The following is a 19663-nucleotide window of genomic DNA, read 5'->3' as shown; positions in this document are numbered from 1 at the left end:
CTTCACGGTCGGCCCACCAAATTCTACCCTGATGGGGACTATTTTTGATCTTCCAGATACGTCTTACGTGACATATCGATGTTCGAAGATGGTGGGTTAAAAGCCGACTGAATTTTCTTGGTTACCTTTATACTTTATGTATGTTTGAGGATTACAGTTACAACTTAAATAAGATCCAACCCTGTACTGTGTTCGATGCTCTCTCACTGGGAATCGAACCTTTGACCTTGTGGACCAAACCGGCCGTTAGAACAATCAAGTGGATTTTTGTTTATTGAGATAGCTCATATAAACAGTCACTTACAGTCAGGTTAGATTTAAACAATGCTGTCACTATTACATATAAGTACCCTGTACTAGCATTTAAAAATAAGAGCTCATAAGTGACCACGGTGGCCCAGTGGTAGAGCGCTTACCTCTGGTGAGTGAGGTTCCTGGCTCGAACTCCGGACAAATAAGTTTGTGGTGGACAACATTGTGTCCAAGGGTTTTCTCGGGATACTCCAGCCACCTCCCTCATTCACATTCCACCAATTCTTCCGACCAGCATTCCCTTGCTTTAATTATCGTCTCCCTTAGCCTAGCATGCATAATCGTGAGATGTTAAATTCAAGAGTTTAAAAAGATTTTATTTTCAAGTTTTTTTTTTTTTTTTTTTTTTTTTTAACTTTTGATGCATTAAAACGGAATATGTGTATTTGTATGTGGGGAACATTGAGGATAGGTTTTATGCATATTACAACGTCAACTAAACATCAAATGGCGCCCAATGATTTAAGTCTTACTGCCATTTCTTCACTTTCCTCTCTCTCTCTCTCTCTCAAACACACACACACACAAATCTCCTTTCTAATGCATTTTGTAAAAGTGTAATATTTAAAAGCTTTTTTTAGTTTAAATCATAAGAAGTTTTCACATTCAGTCCTTGAAGTGTACCTTAGTTTCAAAATATAAAACAAAATTAAATCAATAGGACGGCGGTGGTTCAGTTGTAGAGCGGTCATCTTTGATGCTCGGGGACTTAGTTCGATACCAACTAGCACCAAGTGAACTTTGTGGTGGAAAACACCGTGAGTTTTCTCGGGGTTCTCCCGTTTTCTTCATTCCACCTTTTATTCACTCTAATCACAACTGTTTGCCTTTTAGCATCAGTGCATAATGGTGGAACGTTAAACTCGGTACTTCCTGTTGACGTGAAAAGTTGAAATTCGACACGATTGTAGCTTTTTAGAAACTAAACGACAGCAAAACTGAGCAAAATTGCCAAAAGTATATATTTTTAACTTTTAGGAGATCTAAAGGAGGGATGAAGAAATTTTCCATGTTATTTAAATGGACTTTTTTTTTTTTTTACCTATAATCTCATATTTTAGTTACTTGGAACTGAAATAGGAACTTGAAATTCGGTATGCTTATACGTTTTTGTTAGCGTTACCTAAATAAATCAGTAAAATTTAAAATTTCAAATTTTAGAGTGGTTTTATGAGGAACTGAAAAATCTTTCCCATCTTATTAAATTGGGACATCTTCTACATCCCAAAATGTTTAGGCACCTCCGGTAGAATTAAAATGATTAAATTTGACATGAGTGTAGCCTTCCTGGACTAACCTACACGAAAATTGTCAAAAGTTTTTTTTTTTTTTTTTGTTTGTTTTTAATGGGTCTAAAGGGATATGAAGAAATTCCCATGTTATTTAAATGGACGTTTTCTTGGGACACAAAGTATTATATTTTAGGTAGCTGAAATAGGAAAACAAACACGAAATTCGATAGAATTGTGGGTTTGAGAACTGCGAGACCGTAGGCCGAGCAAACGCGGGGGTTTGGAGTAAAGGCCCCAGCTGCCCGAATTCAGGAAATATTAAAAGCAAATGCATGAAATTCACTCTTGACGCAAAGGCTGATACATAAGAGATGCGAGGCCATAGGTCGAACAAACATGCGGTCTGGGGGTGGAGCCCCCAGCTAGGCGAAGGTAGTCATATAAAAAGAAGAGTTTATACATAAAATCATAGTAGTGAAAGAAACATGCTAAATACATCAATGATAAACGAAAATAAAAAATAAAACACAAACATGTAATATCTGTAAAAAAAAAGTACATGCATACAATGTAAAATTACAAGCATGAACATAAAAATCAACTCAATATATGTAGTATATAAGAAACAAGCATTAAGACAAATAAAAGAAAAAATATATATATACGGATATTAAAGGCACCCATCCGAAACAAACTAACAACTTTTAAAAAGAATAAAAAATTGATGATGAACAGTTGAAAATTTAGATTGGAATAGATCTAAATTAGAATGGAATCTATTAGCTGTCTTAATACAGCTGTAAATATAAAGATTTGGTGAAAGAAAGTGGGAGGAAAGGGGAGAACCTAGAAAAAAACACAAATACGGTGTTTGTCCACCACAAAGCCCACTTGACGTGACCTGGGATCGAACGAGGGACCCCACACACCAGAGGTGAACGCTCAACCACTGAGCCACCGTGCTTCCTCAAACAATTACAGGCAAAAATTTTGTATTATTCTTTATTGCAGCATTTTGAAAAATGTGAAGAAAAGAGGCTGAAAATGATCAGCTACGTTAATAAGAGAATATCCACTGGGGGATCTATTCTCCCCCCCCCCCAGTTTTTTGAGTGACAAAAATAATTTAAGCTATTACTTATATATTTTTGAAAGTTTATAGTAAACTCATGATATTATATCATAGAATAGGTTTTGACTCCCCACTTAGTTTTTACGTTTTAAATTCGCCACTGGAATATTGTCGCATACATATCCACAAAAATATAACGTTAATATAACGGAAATCTAATGCTTATATTATATCTTTCAAAAGATAAAACTAAAAAAAAAAAAAAAGAAAAATCAATCAAAAAGACAACTAATACATGCTCTTATTTGATAAGTCTATAAACAAAACATATTTAACATATTTATAAACGTTTTATTTTTGTTTAAACTAATGTCTCATGATTTACCTGTTGTCCGTGGCGGCATCCTGAAACAGCGCTCCGCTCTCAGTCGCGTAGTCGTTTTCGTAGTAGTAATACTAAGAACAGTCAATCGTATGCGAAAGTAACACATATACACAAAACGTAATGTTTGCTAAAGAGTGCATGCGTGTGTGTGTGTATGACGGGCCCGCGTCGCTCTCTTGGACATGTCACGCACGCGTATTGCAGACTTCAGCGTCGTCGTCAATTTCGCCAACTCGCTGCTTTTCGGAATCACCAACTGGCCATCAAATCAGAAGCGTATTAACGCGCAGCATCCGTGAGATCCAGCAATAATGTATTGAACAGAGGATTTCCTTTTATTTACAGTACCTGTTGAACTTAACTATCTATCGTAAACGGGAGATCATGACCAGCCAAATGAACCATGTTTAACAAGGTGAAGTGTGGTAGGTATATCGGATCCCAACTGCATTAGTTCTCGTTTTCTAAGCCTGAGAGCGCTACTTCTTAACTTAAGAGCTCTCAATTGCCTCAAGTTCTATTCCGTTTCTGGAATCGAACACGGGACCACGAGCACCAACCATACTTCATCTTACAGCTCTTCCGAGGTTCACCACAAACTCGCACCACCTAGAATTGAACCAGAGTCCTTCACGAAAGAGATGAGCGCTCTATATCCTATTTCTAATGGCATTACATTTTAATCGTCGCGTGAGCGTAGTGGAGTAATTACGACTTACAGTTAATCCTATTGGTTAACTGTAATACAAATAAAACTCTAAATAAAATAATTTCCTTGTCTATATCCTGAATAGCTCTCTCTAAACACACACACACACACACACACACACACATATATATATATATATATATATATATATATATATATATATATATATATATATATATATATATATATATATATATATATATAAGCCTGATCTATTGACGATATCCCTTGTTTATATCTTCTTCGTCTTCTCTCCAGTGGTGGCCGGTGGATTGTGGTTTCGGGTGTTGCAGTACGAACGATAAGAGACAGAAGATATAAAATTGACTCATTGACTAATCAGCTTAACTTTAGATGCAAATGTTATGTGACATGTTAAATAAAATAAAATTCTGTTTCTAAAAAATAAAGAATGCAGAACATTTTATACGATTAATAACCTTATTTGATTAGTGTCATTCTTCTCTGTTTGATTGGAGCAAATCTGTCTAATACATGCTAGTTGAACTCTGGTATTCTTATTGTCGGGTGTTTTTCGATTAGTGTTGCCACGAGACGAGACGCAACCCTTTTTGACGAGACACGAGACGTCTCGTGAAATGTCTCGTCTCGTCTCGTGTCTCGAAAATGCAAACGCTGGCGGGAAAGGTCAAGACTGAAGTTGCCAGTTGTCATATAGATTGCAAAACGAAAATCCCCTTTGTGAGAAAACATGCTCTTCTTTAATTTGTTTTCTCCTCTACTAGATATTTTCTTTCTTCTTTTGTAATACTGCACTCACTTTTTTTAATTGTCATTATATTGATTTGTTTCAGTATGGTCCCATAATTTAAAAATATGAATGCATAAAAACAAATTCCAATTGTTAATTGCTAGTGGAAAAAAAAATCAGAAATCTTATTTAGCGTGAAAAACCTCGTTCACTGGAAACCGTGCTGTGTTGCAGAAGCACTGCAACGACTAGTCCCTTTAACTTCTGAGATAGGGCAAAGGAGACTTAACATTTGCTCCAATTGCCGCGCTGAAGGAATCTGGTCGTTGTATGCTTGCTGCAACACAATATAAATTAGAGACTCTGTCACGGATTATTTTTCGCCTTTTAAAACGGATTAACGGAACGGTCAGTTACAGAAGTAAAAAAAAAAAAAAAAAAAAAAAAAAGAAAAAAAGTTATTTAAATTGTATATATGCAAGTATTAAAAACTACTTTTTCTATTCTTTACTACTATTGATAATAATAATTTTTTTTTTTTTTTGAAATACTTTGGTCGTTGCGCAACGCTGCAACACTAACATTAACTGCCACTGCTTCTCTCCATATAAGAAATAATTTTTAATTCTGACAATTTCACTAAATAACGTATCATGTTCGACAGAAAAGCAAATGTAGATTGCATCTTTCAGACACCAAGAAAAAAAGAAAATGAACAGCCAATAAGCTCAAAATGAAACATAAAATTTTCAATACATCCCTTGTACGTTTGAAATCAGATTTTGAAGGAAGGAAGACGGGGCAGAAATCTCGACCAAGGTTACTCACTCAGATGGTTCATTACTAATTTACCCTCTCGAGGCGAAAACTACAGTTATCGATTGCTCGTGCGAAGCGTCAATCAGGGGAAAGAGCAGCGGAACCTCATTACAGATTTATAACCACAACTTCCCAGCAAACCCATCAATCTTCTGATACGATGACGTCTCTGATTATCTTGCCTTGGGTTTTTCTACTCCCAAACATGCCTCTAATGACTCCGATAATGACCTAGGTCTTCCTTATTATATCAAAACAGAAGAATTAAAAAAAAAAAAAACAGACAGATTCGAAAACAAGTCAAAACAATTTATGTGGATAGCCATAGTTCCCAAAATTCTATACAAATATACATTAATAATAATAATAATAATAATAATAATTCTGTCGGTGGTAAAGTGTAATTTTCATCAAAATGTCCTACAGTAAGATTTTCTTAGTTGAATTTGTTCTAAATCACGTACGTTATAAAAAAATCTTTAAAAATTACCATTTCATTATTATTATTATTATTATTATTATTATTATTATTATTATTATTATTATCCTTGTAAAATTAGAACCCTGACATACACATACCGAGTAATGAACATAACAATTCAAAACACACTGCTCGACATTAAAAATTCAACATCAAGAAGGATAAATTCAGATTAGTCTCACATTTATAGAAATGTAAAAGAAAGAACAGAAAAATGATTACCAGTGCAGATTCGCGAAGCATAACCTGCGCTGCCCATGCTGCATGGAAACAGCAACTAACGGGAGGCCACAGACAACAGAATTAAAAAAAACAAAACAAAAAAACAACAACAAAAAAAAAAAACAGTTCGGCGTCATGTAGCGGGATGGAGCACACTTGCATGATGTATATTACTGTGGTCCCTTTGACTGCACAACGTAGCCATGCACAGCTGATGTGCCGTGATCACCGAGCATGAGAACCTAAATGATACATCTCAAGCAAATCTCACTTACGTCCACAGCATCATCACCGTAACCTTGTATGGTAGTATACCGTACCAACAGTTTGTGCGATGGATACCAACACTGGGCATTATAACTTGGGGCACCATTCTACAGAGGTTGTTCAGCCTACGTTTGGCCGATTTCGTTCCTTCCCCTCCCGGGCAGAATGGACTCACCCGACCTGGCTCGTGGCTTCCTGGGAACGGAGTTCTTTTTACGCGCGGACGACAACAACGCACAAAACAGGACCATTGTTGTGAGTGTCGTGTTAAATTTTGTTTCCAAGTGTGTGGGTTTCCGCTCTGTGACCAAAATGCCGCCCAAACTAAGCCGGTTTTGGGAAAGCTATGTTGCAGCTCTTTATGACGCCAACTTTAGTGTTTCTGTCATTAGAAAACAGTGCAAGAAGAATGGTTGCAACATCAGTTTAAGTAAAATAAAAATGTAATTAAAAAGTACAAGGGCAACGAAGCTCCACCATTTGGATCACCAACGAAGTTGCCTAGGAAGCGGGAATGCACCAAGGCCACCTCCACCATGCAGAGGAAAGTTCGCAAAATGGCAATGCAAGAAAATCCGCCAACACAAAGGCATATGGCTAATCGTCTTGACGTGTCTTTGGAGACTGTGAGCCGGGCCTTACACCATCAACTCAAGCTGGAAAAAGTCATGAAAGCTTGCGGCCATCTTCTCACGAATACCCACCAAAAGGAACGAAAGTGTAACACCCGGAAGCTGTACGAACGGCACCTGGCAAAACAAAGGTGGATGTACGTCGTAACGCTCGATGAAGCATGGATTTACCTTTCCGACTGCGGCGAACCGAGAGCCATCATGTACCGAGAGAAAGGAGCCAAGAACTTCAGAAGGTGGGGCCGTGTCTGTAAAGAATCCTTCCCAAAAGGGTTCATGGTCGTTACTGGCTACTGTTACCAAGGTCAACTGAAGATTCGTAGAGTGGCGAAGAACTGTAAAATAAATTCGCAGTATTTACAGGAGCAGATCATGCGGCCGATCTACGAGCATGAGATTCCAACAATGTACGGAAATTACGCCAATCTGGTGCACAATCACATGGACAAGGTCTCATCACACACCTCACGATCGTTCCTCGCATTCTACAGGGAGATGGAGGAGGCAAGTGGTATACAGGTAATACCTTTCAATGAGATACCTGTTAAATCTCCAGATGCAAGTCCTATGGACTATTGTGGATGTGGATTACTGAAGCGGGCTTTGGGAAAAAGGCGTGTGACAACTGTGGAAGGACTTTGGAAAGCTATGCAAAGGGAATGGAACAAGATTTCCCTCCCAGTTCTTCAGAGAAGCCTATTACAGTGGAAATTACGCTGTTGGGCTATTGTTAGAAACCAAGGGAAACACATCGAGCACTTACGGACCTGGCGCCATGTATTCTAAATTTTTAGGTAAGTCGAAATTGGCCAAATGTAGACTGAACAACCTCTGTATTTCGAGCTTTCTTTTGTCTAACAAGCACTGATGGGTCTATGACTATTTAACGGCACAACGATTAAGTGTTGAACAGGATACGGTCCATTTACTCCAAGTCTGGATAAATTCACATTCCAACAGGATAACGTTCATCTACATGTGGCATGCAACGTCCTACTTTCTGGATGAATACGATGTTCTACTGTCTCTGTGGTCAGAGCGGTCCCCTGATTTCTCGTTGATGATGATATTTGGTCTATTATAATAAAACGCCTTGCACATTAGAGATCTCGCCCAGCTACAGTTTTAGCATCATGTCGCAAACGCTCGGCTTGTCATACCTCAGGAAGACATTCAAGGTTTCATCCTCTCCATGCCCGTAGTGCCTGGATGTCCATGAGGATCCACGCACTACCGACTTTAATTATTTCATATTTGCACCTTAAGTTGTCTATCATACTTGTGGGTGCTACTTGTCTTTGTTCTTAGTGTTAAAACTAGAGTAGTGTAATTTCTGGAGAATGATAACTCAAACATAGACCGCAGAGTGCTCTTCTCTGATACGAGCAGCACCTGGTTAGACATAATGAAACAAACTGAAAAGAAATTATTCGCATTTCAGCAAAAACGTCCTTACACCGAATCAAGCAAGATATCATTGGATGTGACTTATATAGTTTTCTTTTCTAAATAACTCTTTATGACAGACACATGATGCAGATTTGCCATACATGAAATATTCTGCAAAATAAAAGTATTTGGTTATGGGTTATTTCTTATCTTCCCCCATCCTTCGTTATACAATCATTCACTTGCATTTACCATCTGTGAAATAAGTAGCAGAGTAGATTTTGAGCATAGCGTTCCTTTCAGCAGCGAGACTATATGAGATGTGGACCTACTGATTAACGTAGAATCCGAACCGCATGAGCTCCTACCGAGAATCGAACCTGGGTCTCTCACTATCTATGAATACCGCATGAGCTCCTACCGAGAATCGAACCTGGGTCTCTCACTATCTGTGAATACCGCATGAGCTCCTACCGAGAATCGAACCTGGGTCTCTCACTATCTGTGAATACCGCATGAGCTCCTACCGAAAATCGAACCTGGGTCTCTCACTATCTGTGAATACCGAATGAGCTCCTACCGAGAATCGAACCTGGGTCTCTTACTATCTGTGAATACCGCATGAGCTCCTACCGAGAATCGAACCTGGGTCTGTCACTATCTGTGAATACCGCATGAGCTCCTACCGAAAATCGAACCTGGGTCTCTCACTATCTGTGAATACCGCATGAGCTCCTACCGAGAATCGAACCTGGGTCTCTCACTATCTGTGAATACCGCATGAGCTCCTACCGAGAATCGAACCTGGGTCTCTCACTATCTGTGAATACCGCATGAGCTCCTACCGAGAATCGAACCTGGGTCTCTCACTATCTGTGAATACCGCATGAGCTCCTACCGAGAATCGAACCTGGGTCTCTCACTATCTGTGAATACCGCATGAGCTCCTACCGAGAATCGAACCTGGGTCTCTCACTATCCGTGAATTAACTGTTCATCTGTGAAAGCAAGTTTTAATTTAACTATGATCTACTTTAAACCGTAGGTGAGGACTGCGGTGGCTCAGTAATAGATAGTTCACCTCTATTGCGTGGGGGTCTCTGACTCGATTCCAGCTCGCAGCAAGTAAGCTTTGTGGTGGACAAACGTCGCGTGTGAGGATTTTCTTACGGTTCTCTCATTTCTTCATTCCACCCTTTATTCATTTCTTATCATCATTGTCTCCTGTAGCCTACGCGGCATAATCGTGGAACGTAAAACTCAAAGATTTCATTTTATTTTTGTAAACTATACGTTTCGTCTCTTATAGCCTTGCTGCTGAGAAAATGTGCAAATTCAAATCAATCAAAATAAGGGCCTGCATAATGAAGGGAGTAGAATAATTAGATGTACAGGGAGTCCATAAAGTCTTGCAGGAAAGTAAAACTCTATAACTTGGGAACCGTTACGTTTAAGTGTATAAATTTTTGGGGCTGGAAGAAGGGAAGTTTAAAGTTTTGTTCTGGCCACAATGCTCGATGACGTTTGCACTGGTAATCACGTGACTTAAAATGGCGTGTATTAAAGAAAAGGCACACTGTGTTCCGTAGTTTGCGGAATTAAAATCTTGCATTTCAGTGCGAAGAAAGTTCCAAACAACGTATGGGAAAACACCCCCAGCAGAAACAAGTATCAAGAGGTGGTACGAGAAGTTCAAAGAAACGGGAAGTGTGTCAGATTTACCACGCAGTGGAAAGCCAGGAACGAGGATTCACACGTTGCAGGACAGCGTAGCCAGGAGTTCAATGAAGTCGCTTAAACGTAGGTCATTAGAACTGGGAATACCGAAGTCAACGTTACACAAGAATTTGAAGGTCCGGCCCTGTAAGTTAAAATTTGTGCACGAGCTGATAGAGGAAGACTGTGACATGAGAATGGAATTCTGAGAGTCAATGCTTACCCGCTTACAAGAAGATGGTGACCTTCTGTCTCGATTTCTGTTTTCAGATGAAGCCACATTTCATGTGTCGGGAAAAGTGAACAGCCACAACTGCCGAATTTGGGGGTGGAAAATCCACGTGAACTCGAGGAGCACAAGCGGGATAGTCCCAAAGTCAATATGTGGTGTGCTGTTTCAATAGACCACATTATCGGCCCTTTTTTTCTTCGAGGAAGAGACGGTAAATGGTATCTGAAGATGCTACAGACATTTCTTTTGCCATAACTTACTAGGTTAGTCATCCTTAATGAGGTCCACATGCAACAGGATGGGGCACCGTCGCACTATGCCCCACACCTTGGCCTGCAAGATCACCAGATTTGTAACCTTGTGATTACTGGCTGTGGGGACACGTGAAGACCAAAGTGTATTCGCAGAAGCCAGTTAATCTGCACGATCTCAAGAACAAAATAACTGATGTGATTTTAAACATTCCAGGAGGCAAGCACCGCCAACACGCAATTCTTGGTTTCCTAAAAAGACTTCAAAAGTATTTGGACGTGAATGGTGCACAATTGGAGGCTTGACGATGAACCTTAACTAGCTGAAACAAAACTTTGAACCTTTCTGGAAGTACACCAAAAAGTATTTGTTAATACATTACGTAGTTTCCAAGTTAAAGAGTTTTACTTTCCTGAAGAACTTTATGGACTCCCTGTACACGGTTTACCAATGATATACATTACGCTTAAAGGAAACAGATTACGGGAGGTGAACGATTATGAAAGAATTTGTAAAATGAAGTAATGAAAGAAAACGGAAGAATCCTTAGAGAACTAACAGCTATGATGTTATACACCACAAGCTCACTTCATTTGAGGTCAAATCAGGAACCCCTTGCATCTGGGGTCAGCGCTCTCCCACATTTGCCCTCCATCTCTTTCGCCTAAAGAATATAGATGTAAAAATGAAATCTTCCAGTTTCACGTCCCACGATTATGCCCTTTTGGTTAAGGGAGACAGTAAGTGAATGATAATGGAAGAATTAATAGAATGAGAAAGTGGGAGGAAACGGAAGTACCCCGAGAAAACCCACGGACACGGTGTTCTTTACCACAAATTTATTTGGCCGAGGTTCGAACCAGGAACCCCACGAACTAAAGGTAAACGCTCTACCACTAAGCCACTGTGTCTCCCCCCCGGAATATAGCTGTAGCAACGTTAAAGTGGTGATTTTTAAAAAATGGTAATAGATACAGTTTGAGAAGCTGAAGAGAGTAACAATGAGCCCCGATCAAACAGGTAGACATAGAAGTACTTTTTTTTGGGGGGGAGGAAGATGACTTGCTGGATAGTAATCGACACCAGTATGAAGCAATGTCTAAACCAAATGCTCGATTTTTGGGTTCAATCGGTGTTTGTTCAACGAATGAGCGCAATCACTTGTGAACACAATCGCTATAATCATATAACAGAGCGTGAGCGCAAATCACACAGAAGATAGCAAGCCCGAGTCAAATGAGGTAAATGGGCTCGAGATCGAACTACCGCGAACCTTCTCAAAGATAGTGAGTCTGAGCTCGAGCGTTTACGAGTCTAAGCTAATGTGAACCTCTTTGAAGTTAATGTAAATGAACTATTGGAAACATTTGTGAATATACATCTCTTGTGCGTGCGTAGGGTCCCTGTTTCGATCCCAGTTCGGACCAAGTAGACTTTGTGGTGGACAAGCATCGTGTGTGTGTGTGTGGGGGGGGTCTTGCCGAGGCTCTCCCGTTCCCTCTCACCTCCTTCATTCGATCCTCCCGTTCATTATCATCATCACCGTCCCCCTCAGCCTCGAAGCATAACTGTAGAGTTGAACTAACAAATGTGAACATGTAGCCCAGCATAATGTAATATGAACCTATGTATTTTTAACTGAACCTTCAAACGTCAAATACGAGAGTAGTTCCAAAAGTAAACAAAAAATTTGGGAAAAACTCTCTTGATTTCTCCATATAGTCTCCTTTTAACTCGATACACTTTTCCCAGTGAGGGTGGCACGGTGGTTCAGTGGTAGAGCGCTTCCTCTGGTGGAGTCCCTGGTTCGATCCCCTTCCAACTAAGTTTGTGGTGGACAACATGTGTCCATGGGTTTTCTCAGGGTACTCCTGTTCCCTCCCACTTTTCATTCCACCTATTCTTTCATTATTATTCACTTGCTTTAATGATCGTCTCTCTTAGCCTAACGGGCATAATCGTGGGACGTTAAACTCAAATATTTCATCTCATTCTTTCCCATTGGTATTTAATACTTTCAACACTCTGTTTATAGTGCGAACCGTAGAGATCCTCAAAACAGCCATTAAACGCACACTCCACCTCTTCAATGTTGGCAAATCTATCACCATCGAGACATTTATTTATTTATTTATTTATTTTTTTTCAAATTTGGAAAGAGAAAATAATGCAAACGGACTAAATCTATCAAACAAGTTGCGTGAAGAAAGCAATTCGAGCTTTAACTTACTGATATTGGCCATCGCGATAAAGAATGTTTGAACTGATGCATTGTGTTCACGAAACAACACATCCTTTTTCGCCAAATGTGAACGTTTATTCTTGATTTCATCAGTACAACAAGTTTGCATTATAATAACCGTTGACTGTTCTTTCCCTTTTGAAGATAATCCCCAAAAAAACTGATGTCATGACCTTCCCAGGAGATGGAACTGTTTTTGCCTTGTTTCGACCCAACTCTCCCCTTTTAATACCCGGCTATTTGAGGCGATCGCAAAGCGTATTTATTGCTCATGCGTACTCTTGGAATACGCTGACCATGTATTTAAATGTAGATGGCTAATCATAAACGCGAAAGCAATAAAAATCGCTGAGAAAACGTCAGCTCGAGCTTATTTGGTGCGGGTCGGAACAATAGACCACCTGCTGTTTAAAAGATTTCAAAAGGAAGGGGAAAAAAAGGGAAGACGTGTTGCCAGGCAAAGGGATTGTAGCAAGAAACAGTTGCTTGGAAGATGGTTTGTGCAGAGTATTGGAACTCTGCTATTACACACCTGGACCTGGCAAAAAGACCTGAAAACCCTGACTGGCTCACAGTATGATTTACACATCTGGTGAAAGTAAAATTACTGAATAGCCACTTTGGCCGCGTTCGATACAAAGGGTAACGCTTACTCAAATAGCCTAAGACTTAGTCCATTGTTTTGATGTTCCTTCGTCTCCGGTGTGAAAACATGGACCCATGTTTCATCTATGGTTATGAACTAACTAACTAACTCTATGGCCTATGAAACCCGGAGGTTCAATGCTGCGTTCACAAAAGCTCTCCACTGACTTCTATCTTAGCCAGATGCATCCAGTTTCTACTTTCTATTCCTATTTCTGCGAGATCCATCTTATCGAGATTCATCTATGGTTATGAATCAACGCAAAAACTTGGCTTTATTGCTATGAAACATCATTAAACACTCGACTGAAACATTCTCACGATGACCATTGTGAGCAAACGCGGCATCTATCTCGTATATAGCTTTCTCATGTCCAAATTTTCAGTCAATATGCGATGTACAGCACTTTTTGAAATGCTTACCATGTCTGCTAGCCCGCGCATTTTCAGTCGACGGTCATTCAATATCATTTTGTGTGTGTTTTTTTTTTTTTTTCATTATACCGTATTTGGCGTGGTCACATCATATAGTCGATCACTACGATGTTCGTCTCGCTGCAAGCTAGTACGGCCTCATTTAAACCCTGCTACCCAATATTTTACTGTTGTAAACAAAGGAGCAGACTCCCCCAGTGCAGAATCTAGCTCGGCTTTGATAATGGTTGGACAAAGATCTTTCAAATGAAAGTATTGCATTACATAAAGATGACCCATTTTTTCCATGTTTACAAATTCACTCAGAGCATTCACTATTGATGCCTGTCAAACGAATACTAAACAACGTAGCGTCTTCAAACTACAAACTTAAGCTTTATAAGGCTGGTACTTTCGATCAAAGTAATGTCTTTCAACAACAACCGCCAGCTACAGTTCCTCACATTAATATTCGGTTTTGATTAGGAGTAGCCAGAAACAAATTGGAGTTGGATAATAAACGGTCAAGTAAACATAACTTGTAAGCCAAAACATACGTGGATACATATTGAACGCTGACAGAAAAAAAAAAAAAAAAAAATGTGACACAAACTGCTAATCCATACTTGGTAACAAAATGTGAAACAAATAATGGACCAAAAATACCTCCCATTAATATTCGGTTTCGGTAATACCAACGATGTTTACTCGGTTCTGTACTGTGTAGATTGCGTGGCATGGTGACAAGACACGTACTGTAGAGGGCAGCAGAAGAGATATCACGGTAGAGGTGCATAAGCTGTTTCGTTCCTCTTTATTTTTTTTTTTTTTAATTTTTATTTGGTAATTATTTTTTTAGTTGGAAAAAATAAAGTTATAGTAAAGAGGGGACGAATTTTAAGGCAGCATAATGTTTTAAAATGTTAAAATTGTATTTTTAATTTAATTACTTTTTTAATTTTTTAGAAATTTAGAGCAGCCGTTTATGAAAAGTATGACTCATTGCCAAAAATGAAATTTTATTGGGCTATTGAATATCAATTTTTACATAACCTTTACCACAAAATTATTTACAATAAAATCTATTTTATTATTTTAAAATCTTGATTAGCAGAAGACCTGCCATTCTGTTTTTATATGAGCTTGTATTTTGATAGAATAGATATTGCTGTTAACAAAAGGTAAACTTACAAAAAGGAATATCTTCGCCATCCTGTCCCTTCTGAATTCAGTAATTAAATTATTACCAAGAGCAGCCTAGCATATAGTTAATGTAAATCTGTCTAACACTCCCTTCCAAAAAGACCTCTTCAATACCTCTCTTGAAAACTTATATAGGCCCTTCTTTTCACTTTGACACCCTTCATTTGTAGAACAGTACCTGTTTCTGTTTTCAGTTTTGCTTTCTTTCCTTAACCTAAAATTATTTTAAAATTGGAAACTATCCTGTTATTCTTAAATAAACATTTTAAATAAAGAATCTCAACAGGTAAACATATCCTACATTTTAGAAGTTGTACCTAAATTAAAAAAAATAATAATAATAATAATCGGTTTTTTTTTCTTCAATGAACTGCACAATATCATTACAAAGCAGCACTGAACGTTGTGAATCAAACAGGTTACATGGACTGTGGTGAATATGGGGAGAAAAGGTAAAAATACAAGTTTCGAGCAGCGACAATGGTGATCTATCATCATGCAAAAGGGCGTAAATACGCTGAAATATTACGCATCCCCACCAATACCGTTGGAGACATTGTCAGGAAGTATAAAAATAAAGATAGAATAGACCAGAAATTGGACAGCCCAAGAAATTATCAAATAGTGACAAACGTGTTATTCTTCGCAAAATTAAGAGAAACCCCAGCCTAAGAGAAGCCCCAGTGAGTATTGCGGCATCCTTAAACTCTGAGTTAGGCAAGAACGTTAGTGCAGAAACAGTCCCCAGAGTGTTGAGAAATCCGGGTTTCATGGTAGGGTACCAAGAAAGAAACCGTACGTAAGTAAAGTCAATAGAAGAAAACGATTTAATTTCGCACAAGAACATGTGGGTAAGTCTGCAAACTGGTGAAAGAACGTCTTATTTGTGGACGAAAGTAAATTTGAGGTGTTTGGTTCAGCTGGACAGCAACATGTGTGGAGGAAGAAAAACGAACAGTTAGGAAGTATAAATCTGATGTCGACAGTGAAACATGACGGGAGGCATGTGAGGACGTGAGGGTGTATGTCGGCCAATGGTGTTGGGGAGCTTGTGTTTATAGATGGTCGAATGGATCACGCACTCTTCGCGAAAATATGCTGAAAAGTGCACAGCAACTTCAGATTAAAGACACATTTAAGTTTTACAAAGACAATGATCCCAAGCACACAGCAGCGACAATACGTTTGTGGCTTCTGTATAACTGTCCGAAGGTACTTGCAACTGCTCCTCAGTCACCGGACTTAAACCCAATCGAATATCTGTGAGGAATTTTAGATAAGAACGTTCGACGCACACCAATCAGCTCCAAGGTAGAATTACAACGACAACTAGCTGAAGAGTTGGGAGAAACTTTCTGACAATGACAAAGATACTAGGCACCTTGTGCGAAGAATGCCAAGGCGTCTGTGGGCCGTGCTTAGGCGAAATACTACCAAATATTGATTGAGAGAAACCGAATATTAATGTGAGGTCCCAACTGGCAGCAAAAATATAGGCACAGAGTTTGTTTTGAGTTTTAATTATTTTGTTTCACAAAGGGATTGTTCAGTTTATTATTTACGTAGTATCGGTTCTTGTTTACCATAGAAATAATTTGGTTCTACTTAATTATTTGTGACATTGAAGTCAATAAACGTTGCGTTACGCACTGACCGAATATTAATGTGAGCGACTGTATACGTCACGTCAGGTACTTCAAGCACTAACTGAACGGCGTGACAAACATCTTGGCATTTGAAGGCGGCGCTCCAAGTTCCCTTTAAATGCTGCTAGCAAATGAGAGGCCAGCGGTATTGCCACGTTTATTTTGTATACATCTACGTCCATCCTCTGCCACCTGATCGCGCTATACTTCGTCTGCTTAGCCATAGCTACACCCCTTAGCACTCGACAACGTCGGTCAGAGCTTGAGCTTTATTCGTTTAGCTGAAATGCCAAGATGTTTGTCACAGGCCAAGATGTTTGCTAAGATGTTTTACGTACCTCGGTTCTATGGAGCAAATAAAATGAAAGAAAATGAAGTGCTTTTTGTTTGTTTGTTTGTTTAAGGATATTGCTCATGCAAAACAGAGTGAGTTGCAAAATGGACATCTCTAGTCTCAAGTTTCTCTCTCTCTTGATTACCCTCATCAAGTAACAAGCCGCAGCTTTAAACGTTACGAAACAAATATGCTATGCCCTTTATCCAAACTATCGTAGTTCCAGCCTAAAATATGCTACATAACGGATTGGAACAGAGCTAGTTGATTCGGATTCGATCCTGGAAACACACATAGCAATAACAAGCACGTAAACCATGGGCTAAGGGAAAGTCCTAAATCAATATGTACATTACCTTGGATATATTTTTTGTCTATTCTATTCAGTGCTTCAACTTGTTATAGGATCAAATTTTGAATCCCTCATTAATTTGAATATAAACACATATTTATCCTCAGACTTACCGATTAGCTTTGTATAATAGATAAGTACAGTGTGTGTGTGTGTATATATATATATATTCCGAGTAAACGCGTCAATAGGATTTCAATTTACGTCACATAGCTCAGGGCTTCAATTAATTTCAAATTTTGGTAAATCTCTAACGTTGGAACTGCAACCACGATGCCATCATTATTAACGCGAGATGGTAATCCCAAGGGTTGTTGCGCTTGGCGTCCTTCTCTAATACCGTATCACGGGACGGAATAAACGCGCTTTGTTGCATTCTCTCTCTCTCTCTTTGTGCACATAAAACCACACACAATAAACGGATCTCTTTTCGACCTAAGTTAAAATATACATTCAGCTACACGAAGCGATTAGCGGTCGTAAAATGAACGAATATGTAGAAAAAAAAATAACAAACTTTCCCGAGAGAAAGAAAAAAAAAAACAATACTCTTGTAACACCTTCTCGTATACTGATCCGCATGACAGTTAAACCGAATGGGATGCATATCTCGCAGGAGATCGTAAAACTACGTACGAATGCAGTAAATTTAAGCTTACAGATATACATACGTACTTATACAATGAAACAGGATGTTTATTCCACCAGCAATCGATGTGACTGTAAATCGATTGCAACAGAAATTGGACTCTTACCGAACTGGGTGCGGTTGGTTATAGATATTGACTTTGGCCGTAGCATCTTGTGTAAGTCTGTTTAAAAGAGAAAAGTTTTCAGCTTAATAGGAACAGAATGAGTTTAGATACAAGATCTGTTTGTTATTACGCATAACACTTTCGTAATATTGTTATCATTATTATCAGCACTCCAGACTCACTGTCAAATCTGCTGCAGCTCATTACTTTTTTTCTGGTCAAACAAAAAGAGAGGTTCATTCGTTTTTTTTTTTAGAAGAACAAGTAAAACATTGATTTGTTCCTTTTCCTTCCTTGTGCAATTCCTGCGTTTCTCCCTAGTTTACAGAGTTTCTTTCCGATCTATGATGACGATTTCAAATCTGCACTTATCTAAAGAGAAACCACGTCGCCATCATCGAGAGTCCCCTATTTGGTAGACCTGCATCTGGCCAATTGCCCGACAGCAAAGTTTCCACTGTAGGAGATTGGCACGTAGTGTAGTCATGTCAATCCGCAACTACTCCTGACAGGCTTTCCATAGCCCTTCAACGGTGCGAGGTCTCCTGTGAGACAAGGCTCATTTCAGGGGTTCGAAGGCGCAAAAGTCCATTGGTGACGCATCAGAGGACTTCACTGGAATGTCTGTAAATGGAATGACACAAATTCCAGTTTCTGCTGCAATTTGTTGCAGGAAGAGGCGGGTTGAGTGAGATGTGTGACTTGAGGCCTTGTCCTGATGCACCCATACACGATTCTTGTCCCTCTCGTAGAGATGAGAAATGCCATGGCGATAAATGGGTGTCAGGATGTTAGCCTGATAATATTCCGAATTCACCTTTATATTTTTGGCTACACGATGTACGGTCAGCTTGCCCTTGTATGAGTATCCACCAATGATCGCGAAACTTGTGCCAAAACTTGTCTTGCATTCAGTGAACTATCTTTGAAAGTTCCTCGCACCTGTCGATCGATTTAAAAAAAAAAAAAAAAAATGAACATGGCTTGTGACAGTCATCCAGATAAACATATGGCTCGTCCAGTGTTGCCACAAACTACCACTTTTTAGCGGCCAGATACTGCTCATCGACAGTTGGTCCGACGTTCCTAGATGTGTTTAGGCAAGAGCTTATGAACACGCCCCTTCCGTCGCCTTACCAAACTGAAATCGCGGTGAATGATGGTATGATTATCTTCAGTGATGTATATAGCCGGTTCGCTATATTCTTCTATGCGGGTGGGATCTCTCTGGTGGCCAGAGCCCCGACTTCCCGAATTCTAGCTCATGTGCGGCTAGTGACAGGCAGGGAGTTGGCCTGTTTCTACCCCACAGGAATCATCCCACGCCTGGCCTTACCTACAACTTTCAACACCCGTGATATTTATTCCATTTTTGGACACAGTGAATCCACACTCCTTGCAGTTTGATAATGGTACTATAACTGTAGTTCACGTTGAAAAGGGCAGTTATGTAGCCCTCCCAATAAGCACTTACTCCATTTTTGGACACAGTGAATCCACACACCTTGCAATTTGATAATGGTACTATAACTGTAGTTCACGTTGAAAAGGGCAGTTATGTAGCCCTCCCAATAAGCACTTATTCCATTTTTGGACTCAGTGAATTCACACTCCTTGCAGTTTGATAATTGTACTATAAC

General features: G+C 39.3%; 1 protein-coding gene across 4 annotated transcripts in view; it reads right to left on the bottom strand.

Moving 5' to 3' along the window:
- The window catches only part of LOC145694385 (beta-1,3-glucosyltransferase), a 275902-nt gene that overhangs the window by 172738 nt on the left and 83501 nt on the right, over positions 1-19663 (bottom strand). The window contains exon 1 of one of the 4 annotated variants that reach the window (XM_081770558.1): positions 3002-3090. The exons of the other annotated variants lie outside the window; for them this stretch is intronic. Within the exon in view, the coding sequence (XP_081626684.1) occupies positions 3002-3020 (19 nt within the window). The 5' untranslated portion in view covers positions 3021-3090. Of the gene's footprint in view, positions 1-3001; positions 3091-19663 lie in introns of those variants that run through there. 4 annotated transcript variants of the gene reach the window in all.

The sequence above is a fragment of the Thermobia domestica genome, chromosome 9, assembly GCF_964235325.1.
Source record: "Thermobia domestica chromosome 9, izTheDome1.hap1.1, whole genome shotgun sequence".
NCBI classification, from domain to species: domain Eukaryota; kingdom Metazoa; phylum Arthropoda; class Insecta; order Zygentoma; family Lepismatidae; genus Thermobia; species Thermobia domestica.
This window is presented reverse-complemented; position numbering and strand designations above follow the sequence as displayed.